General features: G+C 41.1%; 1 protein-coding gene across 3 annotated transcripts in view; it reads left to right on the forward strand.

Annotated features, from left to right (window-relative positions):
* NT5C2 (5'-nucleotidase, cytosolic II) overlaps nucleotides 1-22,448 on the forward strand; it is a 62,271-nt gene that overhangs the window by 4,781 nt on the left and 35,042 nt on the right. For 2 of the 3 annotated variants that reach the window (XM_068949762.1, XM_068949761.1), the window contains exon 2: nucleotides 14,592-14,712. In XM_068949762.1, coding sequence (XP_068805863.1) covers nucleotides 14,612-14,712 — 101 coding nt within the window. In that variant the 5' untranslated portion in view covers nucleotides 14,592-14,611. Of the gene's footprint in view, nucleotides 1-4,720; nucleotides 4,746-14,591; nucleotides 14,713-22,448 lie in introns of those variants that run through there. The other variant, XM_009665590.2, reaches the window with a different exon arrangement.

The raw sequence follows: 22,448 nt of genomic DNA on the forward strand, positions 1-22,448 counted from the left end.
TGCTGGGAGGTGAGCAACTTGTTGGTTTCTCTTTTGAAATTAAAAGATGCGTGGGCGCAAACTCTGTAGGGGGATGAAGGGGAGGTCCAAGGAGATGTGATTCTTTTTAGTTTTGAACGTTAGAACCAAGGTGAAGTAAGTTAGCGGGAGCAGAGGTATGGGAGCAACAAACGCTAACACTGCCTGTGTTTTTTACCCATCCTGTAAATAAGAAGACAGTTTCAATTTCCAGAAGTATCATTCTGGCCTCTTTTTCACCACTAAAGGTTTATTTAAAAAAAAAAAAAAAAAGTTCCTTAAAGTCGCTGTGCAGTCCAAACTTAGCTAAGTTAGCTATAGCGTGTTCGCAGCTCCCAGTTGTGTTCCAAATATTTTTCCAACAAAAACTTACTATTTTACACATATGCTTACTACAAGATTCTCATTTAACCTTGCTTGGCACAATTGGTTCAGAGGAAAGGAGAAAGCAGAGACTTCCTGTAGGGGTTTCTGAAGAAGGCTCTGAAATAGAGTGGGTTTTCACTGTTTACCCAGGACAGGCCTTTGGATTAACTGGCTTTGACCCAGGCCTTGTAGTTCTCCGTGCTAACATCTGCGTAACGCATAAAACGCTTAAGATACGTTATTTCTAGATTTTCAGGAAGCAAATTCTAGCTGAACCCTCCATGAGGGTACACTTCCAAAAAATACTTTCCAACCGAGGTGGTCCAGCTTTGGCAGTTGCAGTGGCCCCATCTGGGTTGTGGGACAGTCCTTCTGGGTGGGTTGCCCCTTCCTTGTGTGTGAGCTGCTGCCTTTCCCCTGGCAGCAGTTGCTGCCCGCGCTGCTGTAGTAGTAACAGCTGCATCCCAGCTGTATATATTAGGTTTTGGGAGGAAGCGTTTGTCTGTTTAGGCAATGTTTGCTGCTAAATTCGTATTTGTTATCTCCTTTGGAGAAAGGTTGACATGGGTGGGAATCAACTCATATGTTACTACCTGGACCGCGCTCCTCATGGCGTTTGTATCAAAGGTAGTGTGTTTGGCCATAGCTCATTACAAGAGAAACTTTCTAATCGGCTTCTAAAAATATCTAGAATGGAAGGTAAATACAAAACAGGGTAGGCCCATGGTATGTCATAAAGCATATCAAAATCTAGACCAGCTGAATTCAGCTGGTGTTTGGGTTGGTTCAGTTGGTGATGAGTTGCACACAGGCGTGCACAGCAAATAATAAGGAGCACGAGGTCGGAGGGGAGCATGTGAATACTCTGCCCACAGAAACCCTAAGAAGTACTGAGTGAGATTTATGCCAGTATTTTGTAGTCATAACACAGCAATTAGCAATAATAACATCTAAGGGTAAGTGCTAGTAAACTGCAGGCTTCTTAGGTAATTTTGGAAGTCACTGAATGGAACCAATTTGTTTTCCTAATTTATGGTGTGCCAATTAAAAATAAATAACTAATCCTTTTACAGGTCCATTTCCTTTGTTTTTCCTGTCTCCCTCTGAGAGGACCTTTTATTTTTTAATTTTTTCTTTTTTTTAAGGAAGAGCTGTATCTGTTGTCAAAGGTGTTTCAAATTTTACTTTCTAATTTTTCCAACTCATCTTTTTGGATATTACAAAGCAATTCAGTTTCAAGTCTATGCAAAGATGAACATGTCCTTTGAAATGACAGGAAAGGGCTGCAAGATTTGATCCTAAATGTCCTCATTTAAGTCATGTCCTTTCTGTCATCCTATGTGCTACTCACTGAGAACTTTTAAGGATAGATACGCTTGATCGTTGTAGAGTTGTTTCCTTTTCATTGCTTGTTCAGATCCCCTTTTGTATGTTATTCTCTGTGTATACTTTTAGGTAAGGGTGAGTTTATTCCCTAAAGAAAACTGAGAAGTTGAACATAAAAAATTTCAGGTATGTTGAGCACCTATTAGCTTGAAGCTGACACTGGGAACTGGTCTTCCAGTTCAGTTCCTTTAGCTTTGCCATCATGGTAATACAAGTGGCTGAGTGAAGATGGAAAGAGGAATTTAATGTAGAAGCAGGCCAGACTGGTAAATCATCTGTTAGTTCTGCTGTCTGGAAACTGAGGCAGAAGTCAGATTTCATTTTCTGCTTCATGCTGCAAGCAGCAGTCAGTTGGTGCACCAGTGATGTTTAAAGTCAGGTCACCAAGGCATTGCCTGTTTTGAGTCTTTGAATGTTTCGGGATGCTGAATACTGGATTTCCACGTTGCTTTCCTGTGTTAAAGAAAAAAAAAAAAGAAAAAGAAAAAAAGAAGACATTGCCAAAAGGGAAGTACAAACATATGAACAGGCTCTCTCTGGAGGGAGAAGCAGTCGGCAGACCTTTTCCGCCTGTAATCAAAACCATGGCTGCAACTGACAGGGCTGGATAGGACTCAGCTAAGGAAAAAAGTGATAAAAATGAGCATTTGCTAACTAAATCTGTAAGTGGAGCAAGTAAATAGACATAAAAACCCTTTGTTGCGGTCTTCAAAGTATTTGCTCTGCCTGAAAGTATCCCTGCTAAGCAGTGACTAGGATACCAGAAGATCTTTTGCTAACTCATTTTAGTCAATAACAGGAATTTAGCCTTCAGAAGGCATTTGTTTGCCTGTCCTGTTGACCACTTGGCATCTGCAAACATCCTGGTCAGAATATCTGACTGTGTGGCTCGCACATGTTTTGGTATTTCTTAGTATCCTCCTTATAGCGCCGTTGAAAGGGGATGATTTTAAAGAGAGTGAGTATGTTAAAAGAAATTGCCAGTGCTGGAATCATTAGCAGCTGATGTTTGCTGCTTTAAAATGGCAAATGAGCAAATGTAATGCAAATTGGAAAGAGCTTTACTTGCTGTGATCTGAGATGAAATATCCACCTATAACTTTTAGGAATTTTGTCAGGGGACTCTTGCCAGAGGACTCAGGGGACTTTTGTCAGTTCTGATCCAGGGAAACGGCAATATGGCCTTTCTAAGGGTTTGTTGAAAACATATTTGTGACCTAACCTTATCCTATTTTTTTCACCTTGATAATAGGTTAGGTAGGTTCTTAATCTTTTCTGTATATTGCAACTTCTCTTGCAATATTGCGCTGGCAGTTTTATGATCCAATGCCAAGACAAATCTTCTTGCTGCACTTGAGCAATCATGAGGGAAAGGATGATGAAAAACTAACAATGTTTTACTCATCTACCGCTCATTTTTCTTCACAGACATGTAGTGAGTAGATATGAACAAAGACACCAATTAAAAGCACTTTCAGTGTTCATAAATTGATGTGTACTGGTGGGGTCAAGAACAAATATCAGAAAGGTTGGAATGTGTAGAGAAGTGTCTTCCAAAAGATCTGTCTTGTGATTTTCAGAGCCAGGCTGGGATTATTTCAATTGCTGTTTAGAAATAATTAGAAGGAGGTGTTTCTTGTGGCTGCAGGGGGAACTTTGTGCTGGCTGGGAACGTGGTCCCATGCTTTTTTTTAGCAGCCACAGTAGGTCAGGTAATATATTTAAAAATAAGTTAACAGAATGATGTTCTCAGTTAGTGAATCAGGGCTCTCGCGCTGCTCTACTTGCGACAAATGTTTTTAAAGGCCTCTCAGACCCCAGGGGGTTCGAGCTCTTTGCTCATCTACCACATGAGCACAAGAAAGTGCTATTGAGTTGAATCTTCTAGTCTGCACTGGTGAGATACTTCAGATTTTCTGAAGAGAGAAGTTCAAGCCAAAGCAAAGGTTTCTGTGTCGGGAACTCTCGGCTCTGATTTTGAGATAACAAGGACCTACTGACAGTATCTTCCTGGTTATTTTTTAGTGTCCTCTCATCCTTGAAGCTGAGTGGTTTCCCCCAGGTAACAGCTGCAGGAGTAGCTCTGTCATTTGATCTGTGGTCTCTCTGAGCACAAACAGTGTATGTTGAGAAAGGTATAGAGAGAACATTACATTTGCCTTCCTCTAGTCATACTAGGGAACAGTTTTCCATGGCAGCAGGATTAGTTTAAGGTATTAAAGAACTGAGCAGAAGGGGCCATGGACAGATGACTTTGTTTTCCTGAAGTGAACTTGGTGTTTTGTGTTTTACTTGGACGGGAGAGTAAAAAGTTTCAAAAGAAAAGAGGTTGATACAGTTGGAAAACGATATTTTGTGTAGGCCTTTGGTATCAGTTGATAAAGCTGAGACGGTTAGGTTATCAAAGAAAAGCCAGAGACTTTGCAAATGCTCCAAGTCATCAGAAGTGTTCAGTTATTGTACTGATGAATTGAATTATGTTAGTTGCATTAAAAATGCTGTGTGAACTAACTGTGTATTGGAAGAGCATGGGAATACTGCAGAGAAAGTATTCATCAGATTAATTTACTTGCAGAGTTTCCTGCAGTGGTGCCTCAGTACTCCACATCTGTCAAGATTAAATGAGGTTTGGTGGCTGGTAACACCTAGGTAGGGACACGATTGTGCCCTGAGGAAATATTTGTAATTTCATTTATAATCAGGCAGGCTATAATTACCATGTTTGCCTCTGACTAAAAAGCAGGTCAGAAAAGGAATGAATTGTGCTGCCTGTATGCCGGGGATCTTTACGGTTTGAAACACCTACAGATCTCACGTTACTGTTTTTTTCGTCTTAGTGCTTGCTCAGTTGATAAGCCCGTGTAGCTTTCTTGTCATGCGCCAAGAGTTGCAGAGCTGCTGTGTGGGACTGCTGGTTAGGAACACAGTGCAGGAAAGGTTTTGGGTAAACTCCTTTCTGAGCTGCATGATGAGTGGTAAGTGCAAGTCTTACCTCCAGTTTAGGGAGAAGGAGGGTTTCTCTGCAGGTCAGGTGAGGGGTACCTGTGGCTACTAAACTAGGAGGAATGCAGAGAAGAAGAAAGTTGTCTTCTGGCTTATGTGAACATTTCAGCAGAGTGTTAGAGCCAGCCCAGGAGTGATTTTGATGAGCTCAGCCTGGATGCAGAAGGTTCCTGCCTTTCTCACCTGAAAGACTAGATCGGCCTCAGGGAAGGCTTCTTGAAAGAGCAATGGGTAACCATAAATATTAAGGGCAAAAGTAGGAACCTCATGAAATCTGTGGTAGGCTAGCATGCTTCTGGAGCCATGTATATTGGGATAGCTGCTAAATGACATCTGTACTTTTGTTCACAGCACCCCAGCCAAAGAGTATCCTTATTTTGCATTGTTTATGTTCTGTGGACAAAGAACAGGTTGAAAAACTGGCCCAGTTTTGCATATGAAGTCTGTGGCCATTCTGGGAATTAAGGCTTTCTTTCCTGTGTCCAGTTCAGTTCCATAGTTCCCAACTCATCCTTCTTCCTTTGCAAAAATGGGTTTATTTGTTAATGATCCAGAATTGGTTTATCTTTTATTGGTAGGTGAGATCTCAAAATGTGTATCTCTGCTGAGATTCTCCTGGCAAAAGGAAAAGAGACCAAATTAGTATATGGGTATCTGGTAAGTTTCCTTCTTAAAGAAGGTGGAGGAAGAAAGGAACGGCACAGGAAAAGAAAACTCGTAGCAGGAAATAAAAAAGGTCTGTTTTGACAGAGCAGCTCTCAGGATTGCCAGATCATCTTCAGCTGTTGACATATTTTCAGCAACTTTCTGTATAAGGGAGGAGCCAGTGTTCCCCAGTTCAACTATGCCAGTTTTTTTACTCGGCAGCACGTCTTCTGGCTAGTGCTGTGTCCAGATGCCCGTGGGACTTGCACTGAGTAGCCAGCTGGCTATCTGCACCTGGGCTGAGCGGGGAATGCTTTCAGCCAAGGCTGGAAGGAGATGCAAACTCATGTTTCTAGGCTGCTGAGTTGGTTCAGCTGTTGATTCTGTTGTCACATCTGTTTATATAGCCCATAAACATGTAGAGAGGGCTCATCCAGCTTGGAAGAGGGTTCAAGTGTCTTTTAAAAATCATCTTTATTTGTCCTTCTGCTTTTGAAGATTAGAAAACAGCTAGAATGAACTTTCATTATCTTGGCTTTTTATATATAAAATATTAATGAAGCAGGAGCCGTGATCTTCAGAGACAAGATTTTTTTTCCCAGTAAGCACTGTCAGTAAAAAAAAAAAAAAAAAAAAAAAAATAAAAATGTTATCCTCCCTCACCTTCAGTGTCTTGAAGATAAAGAGGGCTTTTGGCTGTTTGTATTATCCAAGCTGACCTAGTTGCATGCTTTCAGAATGACTGTGCTACAGATCTGAGTTGTGCATCTCAAATACTTTGTCGGTTACCACCACACTTCTGGAAAGGCCCATTAAGTCTTTATTTGCTTCCTGAAACACAGTCAAATCTAATGAAAGGGGTCGTTGTTTGGAAATACCACGATCTGGTGCCAAAAGTACTACTGTTGTGCAATCCCTAATAGCAGGTTAGAGAGGCAGTTGTTCCTTGGTTGAAATCGGTATGTGCAAGGGTGGCTTTCCAACTCTCTCTCTCTCTGCGGATGACACGTCTCGTCTTGTTCTCTCTCTTTTGGAACTGTAACTCGCACAGGGGTGTTTAGCCTTCATGAGCTCGTAACAGATCCTTGCACAGATTTGAATATCAAGATTGTACTTAGGGGTAACAAGCTTAAGGGGAGAGAAGAAACCAGCGGTGTCCTTTGAGAAGGGGGAGCGCTGACTCCTGAGTAGCCAAGGGTAATTTTTGTCTTGTCTTGTTGGCCAAACAATCAGTATATAAAGATGCTTCAGGAGAGATTTCACATAAAAACTGAGGTGAAATAGAAAAGTTTGAATTTTGCAAGTAAGAAAGGAAAGAATAATGTCTTTTCTTCTGTGCTGACATTTCTGCTTTTTGTGCTGTTTATGTTAATCTGCCGCTCAGTTAGCCCTCTGTTGTGCTACGTCTTTGCAGCAGTGATATTAGTATCTGCAAATTCCAGTCAAACGTTAAAGTCCCATTATGCCGGACGTTTGTAGTAATCAAAGATTACTTCCCAGTTTTCAGCTAAAGCAAATACGTGGGAATTCTTAAATATTTTCTTTAGGGTGGACTATGTCATACTTTTTAATCATCTAAAATCCCTGTGCAGTGAGAGCAATTGCTTACAGGAAAAATGGTATGAGTAAAACATCTTAATTATCTTATGGGTTTCTTACTGGAATTTAACAGCTGGAAACAAAAAGCAGTTATTATCCAGGTCCATGCTTGCTGTTGGCAGGCACTCAATTGGACCACAATTTGGGAACATCTGCAGCAGAGGTTGCTGCAGACTGCCGTGCTCTTTTCCTGCAGAAGACCTTTTCTTAATGCAGTGAGTTTCCTGAGGCCCTTAGAGCATGTGGTTTGCACTGGGGCTCCCTCAGAAGAGCCTCTATTTGTCCATTCACCTTCTATTGATATCTGTAGAGGTTTCTTTCCAATATTGCTTGTGCTTCAGGCTCTTATTCACAGATTCGTTGATTTATAAGGTGAGGAGGACCCAGGATGATACTCAGCTTGACTTACCTTCTGTTTAGCTCAGGCTGTTTGACTTTTCTGTGTTAATTCTTGTCTCTGTGAGAAAAGGCTGATTTGAATACCCCTCCCCCTTTCATTTAGAGGCCTCCGGTGATGGAGAAACTACTTTATCTCTTGGTAAATTGTTTCATAATTATCTTTGCTGTTAATGTTTCTTGTCTCTGTTTAATTTCCAGTCATGAGCGCTTGTTCTGTCATTACTAGACTGAAGAGCCCTCCACTGTCACACTTCTTTCCTGTGTATAAATGCTTCCAGATCACCTGCAGAGTGTCTGTCTGTAAATTGGCAGTCTTCCACTCTAGTCTTACTCCTTATTGTAGCTTTATTCCTTCCTCAGTATAATCGGTACTGTTCTTGAATGGGGACAGCTGGCTGGAGACGCTATTCCAGCAGAATTTGTAACAGTGACAGATAGGCACAGAGAGTCCTGCTTGATAGCCTGGTATGTCCAAGGATCATATTTGACCTGCAGTCACAGCATTTCTTTGAGAGCTCCTGTTAGCTGATTATTCTCTGTGGCATAGCTCTTGCTCTTCTGGATCAAGTCTCACATCCCTTGAGTGTGGTCTGCCTTCTTTGTTTCTAGCAGTGTGACAATACTGGGCATGCAACGCTGAAAGAAATGGAGAACCAACATTACCTCTAGTGAACTGTTTGTATAAGAAGCGGTATGTTGGAAAGGACTTCCAAAAAATGATCATTTTGCGGGAGATAAATATCTCCTTCCCTGGAGATATTCAAAAGCCATCTGGACACATTCCTGGGTAATATGCTGTAGGTGGCCCTGCTTGAGCAGGGGGCTTGGGCTAGATGGTCTCCAGAGGTCCCTTCCAATCGCAACCATTCTGTGATTCTGTGAGATATTGCAAAGCACAAGCAATATAGAAGCTAGAAAATAAGTTAATTAACCTATTGGAGAACTTGCAGTTCCGATTTCAAGGTAGCAGAGACAATTGCAGATAAATAAGCAGAATGGATGGTGTCATGGTACTCGGAGGGTCAAATGTGGAGTTTGCTCTGTGCTGAGTGACAGTGTGGCTTTCATAGTTTTTCCCAAGTTCCTTTTTCTACATCCGTAAAGTTGATGATAGTTAAATCATTATATATAAAACAATTAAAATATTTTAAATAACTAGTGCCCCTCAGAGTTCCTGAATAAACAGCGCTCCTTGATAGTCACCATAAAGAACACTTCTAATTTATCTGTTCTGCATTTGTTGGCACATCTAATGCATTTAGGTCCTGGGCTATTACTAGAGCTTTAGGCATGGTGGAATATAAGCAGTATTGTCAGTAGAAATAGTTTGAGAAAAATACCCATGTAAAATAAACAGGGTTTTGTTAAATATTTTTCATAACGTATCTGTTATACAGCCATGACTTTAGCATCTGGCTGCATGGCAGAGATAAATTTCAGCCTGAAATTAAATCAAATCCTATGAGTGGCATTCTCCCACCTTGTGCCTTACCCTTCCAGAAATAACCCATGAAATACTGCAATCTGTCGGTCAGAATATAGTCAAATAAATGTATGACCGGAAATGCTTTACCTATTCCACTAAAAGCATGTTCTTGGGCAAAGCAGCTTTGTTGATGTCAGCGCTGTGGTGGTGCACAAGGAAAACAGTTGCCGGCTTCCTGAGGCAGGACTCAAACCACAGACTCTGAAGTGAAGCCAGTGTCTGAAACGGCAAGCCAGTGGATGGGGGCTCAGAAGAGGAGACTGGAAAGATTGCACAGCAAACAAGTGGAAAGGCTGGGAACGTGGGTGAAACATGGGAGAGCAAGGGGTCATTGCAAAGTTTGAAAAGGGAGCAAAAGTTGGGCATTTCTAAAGATGTGTAGAGTTTTGAGCTTGCTAAGGGTGTGTCAGTCTAAATATTCCTCCTGTGCAGTTTTAAGCAGGGCACATGTATCAAGACATGCTTATGTTTATGAAGCTACTAATGTTAAGCATAACATATTTAAAGTACTTTTTAGCTGACCTCTATCTGGCAGTCAATGCTAAATGCTGAAATCTGAATACATGTTAAAATACTGCGTAAGGAGTATGTGCAGTATCTCTGCTTTGTGTGTGATCACGCTGCCAGTGGTAGGAACTCAGACTAGTTATTAGTGCAGGGCTTGGGGAATTAGGGCTTCTGTCTGCTCTGCTGGATGAGGCAAGTGGTCTGCCAAGCCCCGTGGTCTGTCTCCCACGCTGGCAGTAGGAGATGCTATTTCGGGGGAGTACACTATCCTGGCCACCTTCTGCAGTCCATCCCAAGATGTCAGATGCTCCAGAAGACCGGAGGATATGATGCTAAGCTGAGCAGGGTTCACCTTCTCTGATATCAGCCGTCTTTAAGTGTCTAGCCTAAACTTGTCTTAGATGCAAGCTCCTTCTACCCTCAGCGGAGAGAGAGGGACACTCCTGGAAAGTGAGTCACTCACTTTTCTTGGCCACAGTTATGTGGACAGGCCTCTCAGCGGCAGCAAGAACTGGTTTTCCTTCCCCCTGCCCTGCCCATTGGAAGTGTTTATGAGGCCATGCCATGACCTGGACCAGGGAAATGATCCGAGTTTGAACAGGCCTTCCCCAGCCGTGCTCCCTCTTTTTTTCCTTTCTTGGGGTTGTTTTAACTTGAATCAGTCCTCAGTCACTGAGACCCCACAAAGCCGCTTGGGAAGGAGCAGCTTTGCAGTGGGGAGCCAGGGACCGCGTTCGGCTTCGCAGGGGTACCAGGAGACATGTCTGTACATCCACAGCCTCAGACTAGATGTGAAGATTTTAAATGGTGTTAGGTGTGATGATTCCTGGCTCAGCCCGCTTTGCCAATGTGCATGTATGTGTGTGGGTCATACTGACAAGATATTAAGGATTTCTGAAACAGAATGTATGAGAAGCGGGCAGACGTAGCGCAGGGCAAATCAGCGCAAGTATGTTACAACCTTGGGATTGGCTAGCAATGCTTTTGTTTTCCGCTATATAAGCTCTCGGAGAACATCCTGGAAAAAGTGGGATTGTCATTGCTATGTTGTTTATCTACATTTTAGCGCGTGAGTCTCTGATTTGGCATCGCATCATCAAAGTGTTAAAAACAAACTCAGAAAAAAATGTAGACAGTGCATTTAAACTGAATACATGAAATATCAGGTGCAGAAATTTCTAACTATCTGTTGGCAAAAGGAGATAAGAAAAGTAATTAGTAAAACTCTGCAAAGAGGAATGCTTTTGGGGTGTGTTATTTTATACGTATGTGCCAGTATTTAAAAAAAAAAAAAAAGTACAGTATGGATAATACTTGAAATCAGCCAGAGTCTGACAAAAGAAGCAAATGGGTTTATTTCAAAACATGTGTTAAAAATCTCATGTTCTTTTGGAGAAAAGGTTGTGTGCTAGGCAGTAGCTCTGGATCAAAGCTTTGCAGCTGAGCTTTAAAATACTTCTTCAAAATGAATCCTGTGCCAGAAATGCTATCATATGCTTAATTAAGACTGCATTAGCAAGGGGCATGTTTGCAATAAATTATAGGGAGATGTTCTGACATGCTTTATCTATGTAAAGGTTTCTATTTTTATGTGAAGCTATTTACAGATTATTGATTTCAAAAATAGATTTGTAACTAAAGAAAAAGATGCATCGTATTTCAGTTGCTTGGAGTTGAGAATCTTGACTGGCTGGCAGCCGGCTCCGTTAGATGTTTATTCCAGTGACTTACAAATGTTTGGAGTGATTTAGCCCATCGTAGTTTTCTCTCCGTCTTTGGCACCACTGTGAAGTGGAACAGTTATATTCAGGGATCAGGTCCCATGTCTCTTGCTCATGCAGGTAGGCTGAATTTTACACTTCTGAAGCATCAGAACGATTTCATCAAAGTCAGTGAGACTTCCTGTGTGAGCAAGGCATTTGGGTGAGCAGCATGCATCACAATATCTTTTCAAGTTGTTACTGTTTTATTTCAGAGCAGTAAGCTACTGTCAGAGTGCCAGTGGAGCCTGCTGAACTGAAGGAGTGCCTTTGAGTTCATGTAATGCAAAACTTCATCATTAGAATTTTTTATTTTGTGCTATATAAACATTAAGACAAAGAAATTTCACTAAATAAATCGGGGCAAAGCTTGTAGGTAGAGGTAATATCTTTTATTAGAGCAACTGATAGAGTTTGAAAACTTAGACAAGCTTGTGTGCCCAAGAGCTTGTCTGTTTTTTCCAGCCATACCAGTTGGTCTAATAAAAGATATTGCCTCTGTCTACAAACCTTGTCCTGCCTGTGAACTCCGTTCATCAGGGCAACATCAAAATACTGCTGGAAGATTAAAATAATTCCAGCCTTTCTTGTTTAACTACGGACACTCAGATTTCTGTGATTTCCTCAAATCTCAGCTTTTCAAATCCCGGCACACACAGGATGATGCTGTCTAGTTTCTCTTACAGTAGAGGAGGAAAGCTTCGTCACACAGGAGCTCAAACTGCTTCACTGATTCCTCACTTTAGAAAGGATGTTATTAAAGGTAACCTGCTAAAGTTCTCCTGCCATCTGGATTTTAGGATTCTTTGAAGGAAATGTTTGCTGAAGTATCAGATGTTTGCGTGGACGGCCAGTGGGAGTAGTCCTACCCTAATGCCTGTGTCAGCATCTCTGTTTAATGTGGTGTGGAGGTGATGGGAACAAGATGAAGTGGGAAGAGGAGGCTAGCGTAATGAAAAGTCTCTGGCTTTGGCTGTGGGTGTAGATCTTAAAATCTTAAAATGTGTCCGGCTAGATAAGCAGAAGAGTGTAGCTCTTCAGAATGGTGGCTAGCTTGGATTCAGACTGCTTTCAGCCGGAAAATCTAGATCCAGACCTCTGTGAGTAGGCTTTCATAGTTTCCTGTGCAAGAGTCATAATATCAGGCATTCAACAGTTTTTTTCAGTGCTATTTTACTTGCCATTTAGGGGCCTTGGATGCATTTATGTTTTTTGGGTCTGAATCCACAGATCAAAGTTAGTAGCTTTAAAATAGCTCCAGGTAAGACTGGGGCAGTCATGATCCGGACTGTCTTGAAAACTTGATGGGCTAGACAGTTTTCCCCCTTTGGGGACGCAAGCCCTTTCTGTAGTTTGCAGTGTTGGGGTCATACTAGACCCTGCACTGTTCTGTGCATCTCGGACTGCTTTCTCTCGTCCACTGACCTGCAATCTGTCACTCTTCTTTCGCATGGGCGTTGCAGCTCTCCCGATGTCCCTCTCCTCCCCCCAGGCCTGCTGCAGTCCCTCCTGCATGTAGCTAACTGAGCTGCAGGCAGTGCCCTGCCTTTGAAGTGGAACAGGTTGATGCTTGCAGGCCTTGTGTAGTTCCTTGCCCAGTGCTGTCATCCACTTGCCTTTGGGCATGGTTTAAATAGCTGGTAATTACTTATAAGCCCTTCGTAGCCTGGGCCTGGGCTATTTTAGAAGCTGCTTCTCCCTGCATGCCCTGTTGTGGAAGTTGCGGTTGGCTGGCATGCCCCATCTCCCTGTTCCTGCCGGTGACCTCCTGCAGGGAATTCGTGGTAGAGAGCTCTTAGCTCTGGAATGCGTTCCCTTAGGCTGCCTGCCAAAGCCTAAATTTGGTGACCTTTAGGATGTGGCATAAGATGCATTTGTAAACCTTGCTTATAGTAACTGGGAGACAAGCAGAGAATGCTGGGGGAGGGAGGAACATATTTTTTACAGCCAATCTATTTGCCTTCTGTTTGATGTTTATGACAGGCAAATAGTAGGTAAATACACTAACAAATGCGGAGGCAATTGCAACTGTTGCTCTTTAATCAAGATTAAAACTAAAAAAGAATACAGATTTCCTCTAGGAGAGTGAGCACGTGCATGATGCCCAAAAGCTCAGTGATTTCTAACACTGATTTGAACATTCAGTCTACTTTTTACTTTGCTAAAATCATATAGTTTCCCTTCTGTAAAGTGAGAGCAGTCATATTTTAAAGGTGCCTGAAAGTGATTCCTGTATTCATGTAGCTTGTGTGTTTTTTTTTCTTCTTTTAAGGAAGAGCAAACAAGTCAAGTCCTGTGGTCCAGCAGTCATGTAGGTTATGCAAGAGTGTGGTTTCATGTTATACCTCATTTGGTATAACTGTGGGATGCATCTTCCACCCCATTCCTCGTGCTGACTCTAGTGATAGAGTTATGGCAGGTAGGACCGGGTTCAGCCTGCTGACCAGTAGAGAACTGTCACGTTTCTGTTTGGTTTTGATGGGTTAGAGCTTGGATTGGCAAACTGAACCAAATCACTCTGGGGCTGCTTAATCATTAGATGCCGATCATCTGATGCCATGGACGCAGCAGGACGTATGTCTGGAGGGATGATGGTGAGAGCAGGACTGCCTGAGCGTGCTGATAAAGCAGTTGGGAAACGTACCCCTGTTGCCTCACTGCGAGGCCTTTCTGAAGATAACGACTATCTGCTGGCTTATTTGGAGAACTAGTGAAGGGGTGCAGATTATCTGTGGAGGAAGTTATATGTGTGAAGCTCTGGTGGTGGATGTTTGCATTCCTTGTATTACAGTTTTGCAGTGTGTTCTTTGCTCTGCCTGAACATGGCTGACCTGCAGAGGACACAAGATATTAGAATAATCTTTCCACTTTTCTTCCAATTGTTTCTGCTTATTTAGCATCTGCCTCTTCTGTAGCTTTGTCTTTGCTGCTCAGAGAACAAACAAAAAGCAAAGTCAGAGACAAGACTCTCTATTTTTACCTTGTGGTAGATGTAGCAAGGTTGGTCCTGCTTGGGGTTGCAGAGTTTGCCTTGCCAGTTTCTCTCATGTTTAAAGGCTAGTTTTTCTGTCAGCTATAGCTAAGGCCTATTAGTAACTCTCAAGTCAAAAATATGCCTTTTCAGCAATGAAATCAAGAGGTCTCTCTCTAAATTAATTTTCAGCACGAAGGATAGGAATGTCTTTGTAGTTCCAGCAGCATGGAAAAGCTCTCCCGTCCATCCGTTTTATTGAGTCTCTATCTCACCTAACATCTCAGAGTAAAGCATCTTGCTTGACCTACGAACACAGATCATTCCACTGGGCACTTTGCAAAACTTCCTGAGTAGCACTGCTTCTTTTAGTAACCAGGAAACAGTTAGACAACTTTAGGGTGAAACAGACCTTGAACTTAAGCAAGCTTTTCTCTTCTGCCTTATCTAGAATTAAATAAGCATTTAAAGATGACGACCTCATGGAGCGACCGACTCCAGAATGCAGCAGATCTCCCTGCAAACATGGATGGGCATGCTCTGAAAAAGTACCGCCGGGAAGCTTATCACCGGTAAGTTGTTCATGTAACTCTACAAATATATTGCTGAGAGGGAGGATAATAAGCTACACACAAAACCCCCATTTGTTGCTGGTTTTTGCTTGCTGTTAGTGACAGAGAGGTCATTCTCACCTTCCTTGTAGAAGACAATTTTGAAGACAGCACAGTATTTGCAGGAATTTATGAACAGTAGAGTTGAGATACATGTAATAGAGCGAGCGAGGGTATGGTTATGAGGGTTAATGCAGTAGAAAGATTAATCCCAAGTTAGATTTTGGGATAGAAGCGTTGAAGTCAAGAAATACAAGCAGCAGAAGCATTATAATTGCACTGCAGTGCAAACTGGGAGAGTTTAGGCTTAGATACTGGAATGCACAAATAAAAACTTGGAGGAAGTTGAATGGGAGCAGAAATTACGTGTTTGAGCATTATATTTAATACGATTAAAGCATGTAGAAGTACTAGATGAGAACTCAGCCCCCTTTTCTCTGGCAGGCGTGCCTGAAACCATCTTTGCTGTAAAAAGATTGCAGTCTAAATAAACAAGATGTCACGGTGCAGAACAGAAGAAATATCACTCTCATGTTTTGGTAACTGAAGTACAGAAACTAGATTGTTTTCCCAAGATCACACTGACTGTTTGGTTGAGCCAAGACTTTAGCCCACATCTCCCAGGGTTCCAGACCTAGAGCATAAGATGGGTACAGTCTGTGTCCTTATCAGATGCCTGGAATATTATTATGGAGTTAAAAACAAGAGTATCTAGTGATTGTCAGTATTCTGTTTGTGGGAGGCGTATTTTCAAAGTTTAGCTTGTTTAATTTGAGAAGTCGTGCAGTATGATAATCAGAGTATATTCATATCTTTTATACAGCGGGAGCTGGAGAGATGTAAGCTGGATATAGAAAGAGGAAAAAAAAAAAGTCAAGTTTCCCAACCTCATACTTAAATGCCACGTTGCATTTGTGATTCATACACGGTGATATTTCTGAGGAAGTGTTTGGAAGTGTTGGCGATCTTTGATTCTCTAAATGGAATCTAATTAGAGAAAAACGCCTTAGCATCATATGACAGGCCAGGTTGTGCAAGTTGCGATGTCTAAGGCTAAATAATGGATCTTATGATGCATTTCTGAAGCTTTCCAGTTTCCAGTAAATATGTTTGGGCACCTCTTCAGCGTTGGCATTATTTGAGTCTCCCTGTGTCAGCTGGTTCATCAAGATACGAAAACTTACAATGAACGTAACTATATATAACATGTAAATAGAGATGAATTTTATAGTGTTGACCTCCCTGGCAAAAATCTTCACCTCACTGAAGTCATTGAGTTTTACCTTTGGGTCATGATTTTACTTATGGCTTTAGCTGGCTTACTCCTGATTTAGACTGATGTAAGTGTAGTTAGAGTAAGGCTGGTTTATTTTTTCATGCATATTTGCTCTATACTTATTATGGTTAGGTGCTGACAGTCTGCTAAGTGTTGTACAAGATCCAAATGAAGCCATACTTGTCTTTAAGTATCATACTTGTCTTTAAGAGCTCACACATTCAAGCCCTGATCATGTAAACTCTCACTCACCTAACAAATCTTTACATTCACAAAGAATTCTCTTATGGAAGATGATAATACATTCATATGAATGAGGGTTTCCCTGTAGGAGCTGGGACCTGATAGTCTGAAATCAGTTTGTTTTACAGTTTAAATATCCTGTTACAGAATCTAGGAGTGTCTCATCCGAAACATATAAGTAGAAATATTGCTAGCGCTTCAGATCTTCATGGAACACGAAACACTTGAAATAAATTAAGGGGAGGCATGCTTACATTTTGAAATAGTATCCTCTTTTAAAAAAAAAAAAAAAAAGAGAGAGGAAGAATGAGAGAGAGAAAATGAGAGAGAACAAGATAGAGAATGAGAGAACCTAATGCCAAGACTGTAGTATAAATCTGTGCTATTAATGGCTTTGGTGTACCAGTTTCGTGGGAGTTATTTTGATAATCTAGTCTTATAAGAATCTGAAACAACCTCATTCCAGAGGCAGTGTTGTCAGACTTCTATTTTTGGTATTTTTTGTGATCTTAGTGTTCACAGATGTGATGTTACTTAAGAGAGAAATGCAGGCTTAACATGATAAAATAGAACTGAAATTATTTACCCTTGTTTTTCAGAATTAGATCTTTTAGTATTTTAATAGTTGGTCAGATACAGAAAATGTATGCTTGTCACGGCTATCACGTCTATGATGTAAAATTGTTTCAGTAAGATAGCAGTTTGCTCTGAGTCTTGGTTATTGCTGAAGCACTGGAAATTTTATGAAAGAGATTTAAAAAAAAAACTTTAAAAAAAAAACCTGCTGTGAAAATGCCTCTGTGATAGTTGTATGGTTGTTGATACCAGGAATCTGGGTTTTCGAGTACTGTACTTCTTATTGTATCATAGTTGATGGATGGATAGTCAACATGTAGTATTGTTTGCAGAGATCTCCGTTGAGACTGGTTTAACTGGCGTAGTGCATACCGACTCAAAGCATGATGACTAGATCCTAATCACATTTGAATGCCATAGGCAAGAACGTTCACAATCAAATATTTATAGCCGTTTTCCTCCTCGAAGTTTTGCTTAGTATTTCGATCAGTTTATACAGCTGCTTAAGAAATTACAGTGTTGAGGTTATTGATGAAGTAAGCAAAGCTTGAAAACATTAACATGTTTGCTGTAGAGTTCAAGGGCCATAAAAGCAACATCAGAAATTGGAGAAATCTATAGAGGAGGAGAAATGGCATATTTTCAACTTCAGACTACTTCTGGTCACTTTAACTAGGACTTTAAGTTAGCTAGCATTAGTATCAGCCACAAACCTAGTTATACATTGTTGGCGCCTGTTGGTGGTGAGGTCTAAAGATGAATTAATATACAAGCTAGATGTTATTCATTCTCTAGCAGAGGTCACTGGTAAGAGGATACTGCATTACTGTGCTATTGGCAGCATACATTTTAATTCGGAAATAAAATTGATGCGTAGCTGTTAGGTGGCTTTTCCTTAGTGTGTATGTGTGGTTGTGAGGCCACCTCCCTCATGCAGTGCTTGTTGACTTTTCCGGGTAGAGGATAATCGCTAGGTCATTTGTTCTGGAGGAGTACTGTCATTTAACGTGATTGTAATTAGGCAAGAACTAGGTTGACTCTGAGCCACCAAATTGCCCTAGTGTCTATTTTTTAACTTGGAGTGAGCACTTCTAGGCACCCTCTGGATTATCTCACATAACTCTTTAGGGTTTAAATAGCAACCACATCTAGTTAAAGCAAATAATGGAAAAAGTTAGTGTTCCATCCACTCTTGTTACTGACTGTTACCAAGAACCAGGAAACAGGTATTTGCATTTACTTTTATTCTGTGATTTTGGCTTAACAGGGCAGTAAGGCTGAGATGGCCTTTTGGTTAAACATATAGACTTTGGGATGTTTTTGCCGTTTTGCATCAGAATAATTTGAGACTTATCCCGAACATGAAGTTTCTGGAGTTGTTTTATTTTCTTGCAGGGTTGTTTACTAGCTAGCACAAGGAATGTGGCATCACGACTTCCAATCCTAACCCTCCTGCTGACCGGTTATAGGCTCTTGAATAAGTTGCTTACTAGTTATTGTGCTTCAGTTTGCTTTTAAAGCATCTTAGGATGGTGATACGAGCTAAGTGGTTTCAGCTGGTAAAGTGCTTTGAGATCCTAGGTTAAAAAAAATGGTATATACTATAATAGTGGCAAAGCAAAAGGTTTAACAATTGGTTCTTTTGATTTTAGATTTCAAGATGTATTTAGGGTTTATATATTTAGGGTAGTTATATATATAACTCTGGGCTATTCAGTTCTGTTGTTGTTTATTTACTTTATTGATACTGGATCATCAGTAATTGCAAACAGCTGGCAATATTATATAGTCTAGACTATGAGACTTGAAACTGTTTATCTATTTGGGTAGCTCTTTATAATTATCACTTTGTTCAGGTGGCAAATCAGAAAAAAATATTGTTAGCAGTCTGAAAATGCTGTGTACCTGTTCTCATCAGACATCTTCAGGTAGGCTTTGTATGGTATTTTCATGTAACTTTAAATGACATAGCTCTGTAGGCACTGCCGCTCTCTTCTTTCCTCTTGTGTCTTTGTGCAGTCTCCTTGGACTCATGGAGTGGCGTGTGTATAGCTGAGGGCAGCATGTGGCCCAGTGTATTTATTTTGCTTTAGGGCTTTGGACATTGGAGAGAGTAGGGAGAGGGAGTGATAAGGCGGCAGAATGGGCGAGCTTATGAGAAAGCAGAACACTTGCCAAATTAATAATAAAGAAATTACATTGAAAACGTCCCATGATCCCCAGCTTTAATAGTTCCACAGAGCAGGCGGGTGTTATTTTGGGATGGAATCCATATGTGAGCTTCTTGGCACTGTGCTGTTGCCTGGGAAGAAAACCCAAACAATGGAAATAGAAATGGCCGAGGCTATCTTCTTCCATCTGATTCCTGCTGAATTTCAGGGGGAAGTGCTCACAGTCATGTTTCTGGATACAGCCTCATCAGACTTTTAAGTTCCAGTCGTAACCTGATTTTCCAGTTTTACATCACTATAATTGTGCAAGGATAGTCAATCTTGTGAAATTGCAGAAGGCTATGTTGGAAATCTTATTGGAAGTGGACGTGAGATTTTGATGCACTTTTTCTCTGTCCCATATCTGATATCGTTTCTTCTTCCTAAATTCATTTGGGGCCCAAACCCTGCCTCTTAAAGAACATGATTACAAACGTAGTAACCTGTCAGAATGTCCTTCTTGGGTTGAAGAAGGAATAAAGTGGAACTCTGAAAATCTAATGATTGAAAAAAAAAAAAAAGAGTATGGTAAATAATAATGTGTGGAATGGTCAGTACCTGCCTAAAGAGGCAAGACTCAGCAAAAGAATGATTCAATTGTTTTTAGTAGTTTGAAGCACTCTTTTTCTTTTCCACACAAAGACAGGTACCAAAGCATCTAGCATCCAAAGACAAGACATTTGGATATCTCTTTGTGTCCTTTTCAGCGTTGCTCATATAATTTGTGCAGGATGTGTAAAGTCAGTGGGGGATTCATCCAAGTTCACTGCTGTTGGCAGAAGTCACCTTTAACCTGAACTATAATGTCATATAGAATCACAGAATGGTTGAGGTTGGAAGGGACCTCAGGAGATCATCTAGTCCAACCTCCCTGCTCAAGCAGGGTCCTCTAGAGCATATTTCCCAGGATCACATCCAGACGGGTTTTGAATATCTCCAGGGAAGGAGACTCCACTACCTCTCTGGGCAACCTGTTCCAGTGCTCAGTCACCCTCACAGGAAAGAAGTTTTTCCTCATGTTCGGACAGAACTTCCTGTGTTTCAGTTTCTGCCCGTTGCCTCTCGTCCTTTCGCTGGGCACCACGGAGAAGAGTCTGGCCCCGTCATCTTAACACCTTCCCTTCAGATACTTCTACACATTGATCAGATCCCCACTCAGTCTTCTCTTGCAACATCTGCTCCGAGCACACATCTGGGGCTAGCTAACAATACTGAGAACATCCAGTTGTCCTATCAGCAGTAAGACTTTATTATCATTAGCCTTTTTAAAAAGCTATGGGGAACCCAGATATGAGAAGCTATCAAGAGCTAATCCTTTTAGTTCCCTCTTTTTTTCTTCTTAACTCGTCTTGCTATTAAAACATGGAAGTTGTCCATGATGCGAAGATTAACCAAAGTGCCTAAACTTTGAGGAAGCAGGAATCTGAGCCTTCTGGCTAGCGCCTGTTCCATGGCTGGCTCAAGCCCAACTGTCCACCACAATCTTGTTTTTTTTTTTTTTTTTTTTTTCCCAACATGCATGTAAATCAAGCCAGCCAGCCCCCATTGTATTTGCTATTCCAGTAGGCACTGCTGCAGGTTTCTTTATGTTTATTTAATTTGCAGTGAAACATACTCTCCTTACAAAGAGTGCTTTTTGCTGCAAGGTATTTCTGGACACATTCTGAAAATCATTATACATATATTCCATTCCAGAAACCGCACCTCACATTGCTAATTTTCATTTTCTTGCTATGAGGAGTTGTGAGCCGCGTGCCAAGTCCTTCATTAGTTGTATAATTCTGATGTGTTTTGTTTATTTTATGGTCAGGTTACAAAAATATTACACATGCATATTTCATTCAGGGTGCAGAATGCTTTTGAGATTTTGCATGAACAAAATCAAAACGTTTCTCCTTCTCTGTGTGCGCTCCTCTCCTGCGTTACTTGAGAAGAGTTGGGATTTAGGTTCCTGCCTCAGAATTGATTGACAAGAACAGTAACAAAACCAGGATCAGTTCGCTTGTAAAAGCAAAAGGACAGTGAAATTGCAGCATTGATGAAATCAGGGCTTTGTGACTCCCTTTATGCATGTTCAGCAGTTCCTTCTTCCTTGCTATACAATGCATTTTTCTCTTATCCAGCACAATTCTTAGAGCTTAAAAAGAAAACAAATAACATCATCACTGAGAGCCTTCTGCTGTGACCAAGCTGCAGAGTTTAATCCTTGGGGAAGAACTCATTAGGGAAGAAATTTGCCTGATATTTTCCTTTAAACAGCTCCTGAAGTCCATTTTTCAGAAGGTCTGGTTCTGCGCTAGCCTAAGCTACCCCAAGTCCAGGCCTGCCTACCACCTCCTGTGGCATGTACTGGTTCAGGGAGCTGACTGGGCTGGATACGGTCCCTGAACTGGCTTGCAGCACAAGCACCAGCACCTCAAACCTCTCCAGCCACACTGTTTAGGCAATGCAAAACTGCAGGAGATTCATGGTGATACTCACTTTCCTCAAAACAGAAATAAAAAGCGTGCTTTTCCATAGGACAGGGAAAGATGAAGGCAAGAGAAAAGCCATGTCCTATTTAAGGAGATGTTCCAGTTGCAGACCGATATGGAGCTGGGGAATTGGTAATAATACCAACCTCTGCCTCTCGGCACAAGGAATTTAGTACTTTGACGCTTTGGTACAGAAGATGTTTTCATGCTATGCTTGAAGTTTGATTCATGCTATTGCCTGGTGCTGTTAAATTTTTAGATTATTTTTAACTTTATTACTCCTAGTAAAAATGATCATTTTACCGAATGGAAAAGACCTAAATCAGGGGAAGTGAAAGTATGAATTCTTCTGATTCTGGCAAGTGGAAAGTTATTTCTAGTTTAAAACTTTCTTGCCTAAAAACGTTTGATGATTTTAGTTTTCCTCTTACTCTGACTTTATCCCTAGACCTTTTATTAGTATGCAAGCTTTGTCTCTCTGTAGTCTGGGAGCTTCTTGGATTTTTGTTTATCTTTTAAGGTACTTAGTGTAGTCTTTGCTGTACAGCCTTTAAAAAAAGAATGCTTTTGTCATTTCTCTCTATACCATATCTTTTGAGGAGACTGCTTTTTTTTTTTCTTCTCTTTTTTTTTTTTTAATTGATAACCACATTTGACTAGTATTTGAACTGTGCCCCCTCCAGTTAGGACCTAAGCTCAGCTCTGAAGCAGAGAAGGACTGAGCCACGTCTGCCACCTCTGAGAAGCACCTGGCTGTTCCCAGACACTGTAGTGGTGATTTAATTTCAACTTTTATCTTTAGTTTCTAGGATACTGCAGATATTTACTACTTGGAGTAAACTCATGAATTAAGTTAAGCTGCAAGTTAAGCTTCTGGGAGTAAGTATTTGTAGTGCTGGACCACAGGGATCTACTAAG

This window comes from Struthio camelus, chromosome 7 (assembly GCF_040807025.1).
Source record: "Struthio camelus isolate bStrCam1 chromosome 7, bStrCam1.hap1, whole genome shotgun sequence".
In the NCBI taxonomy this organism is placed as follows: domain Eukaryota; kingdom Metazoa; phylum Chordata; class Aves; order Struthioniformes; family Struthionidae; genus Struthio; species Struthio camelus.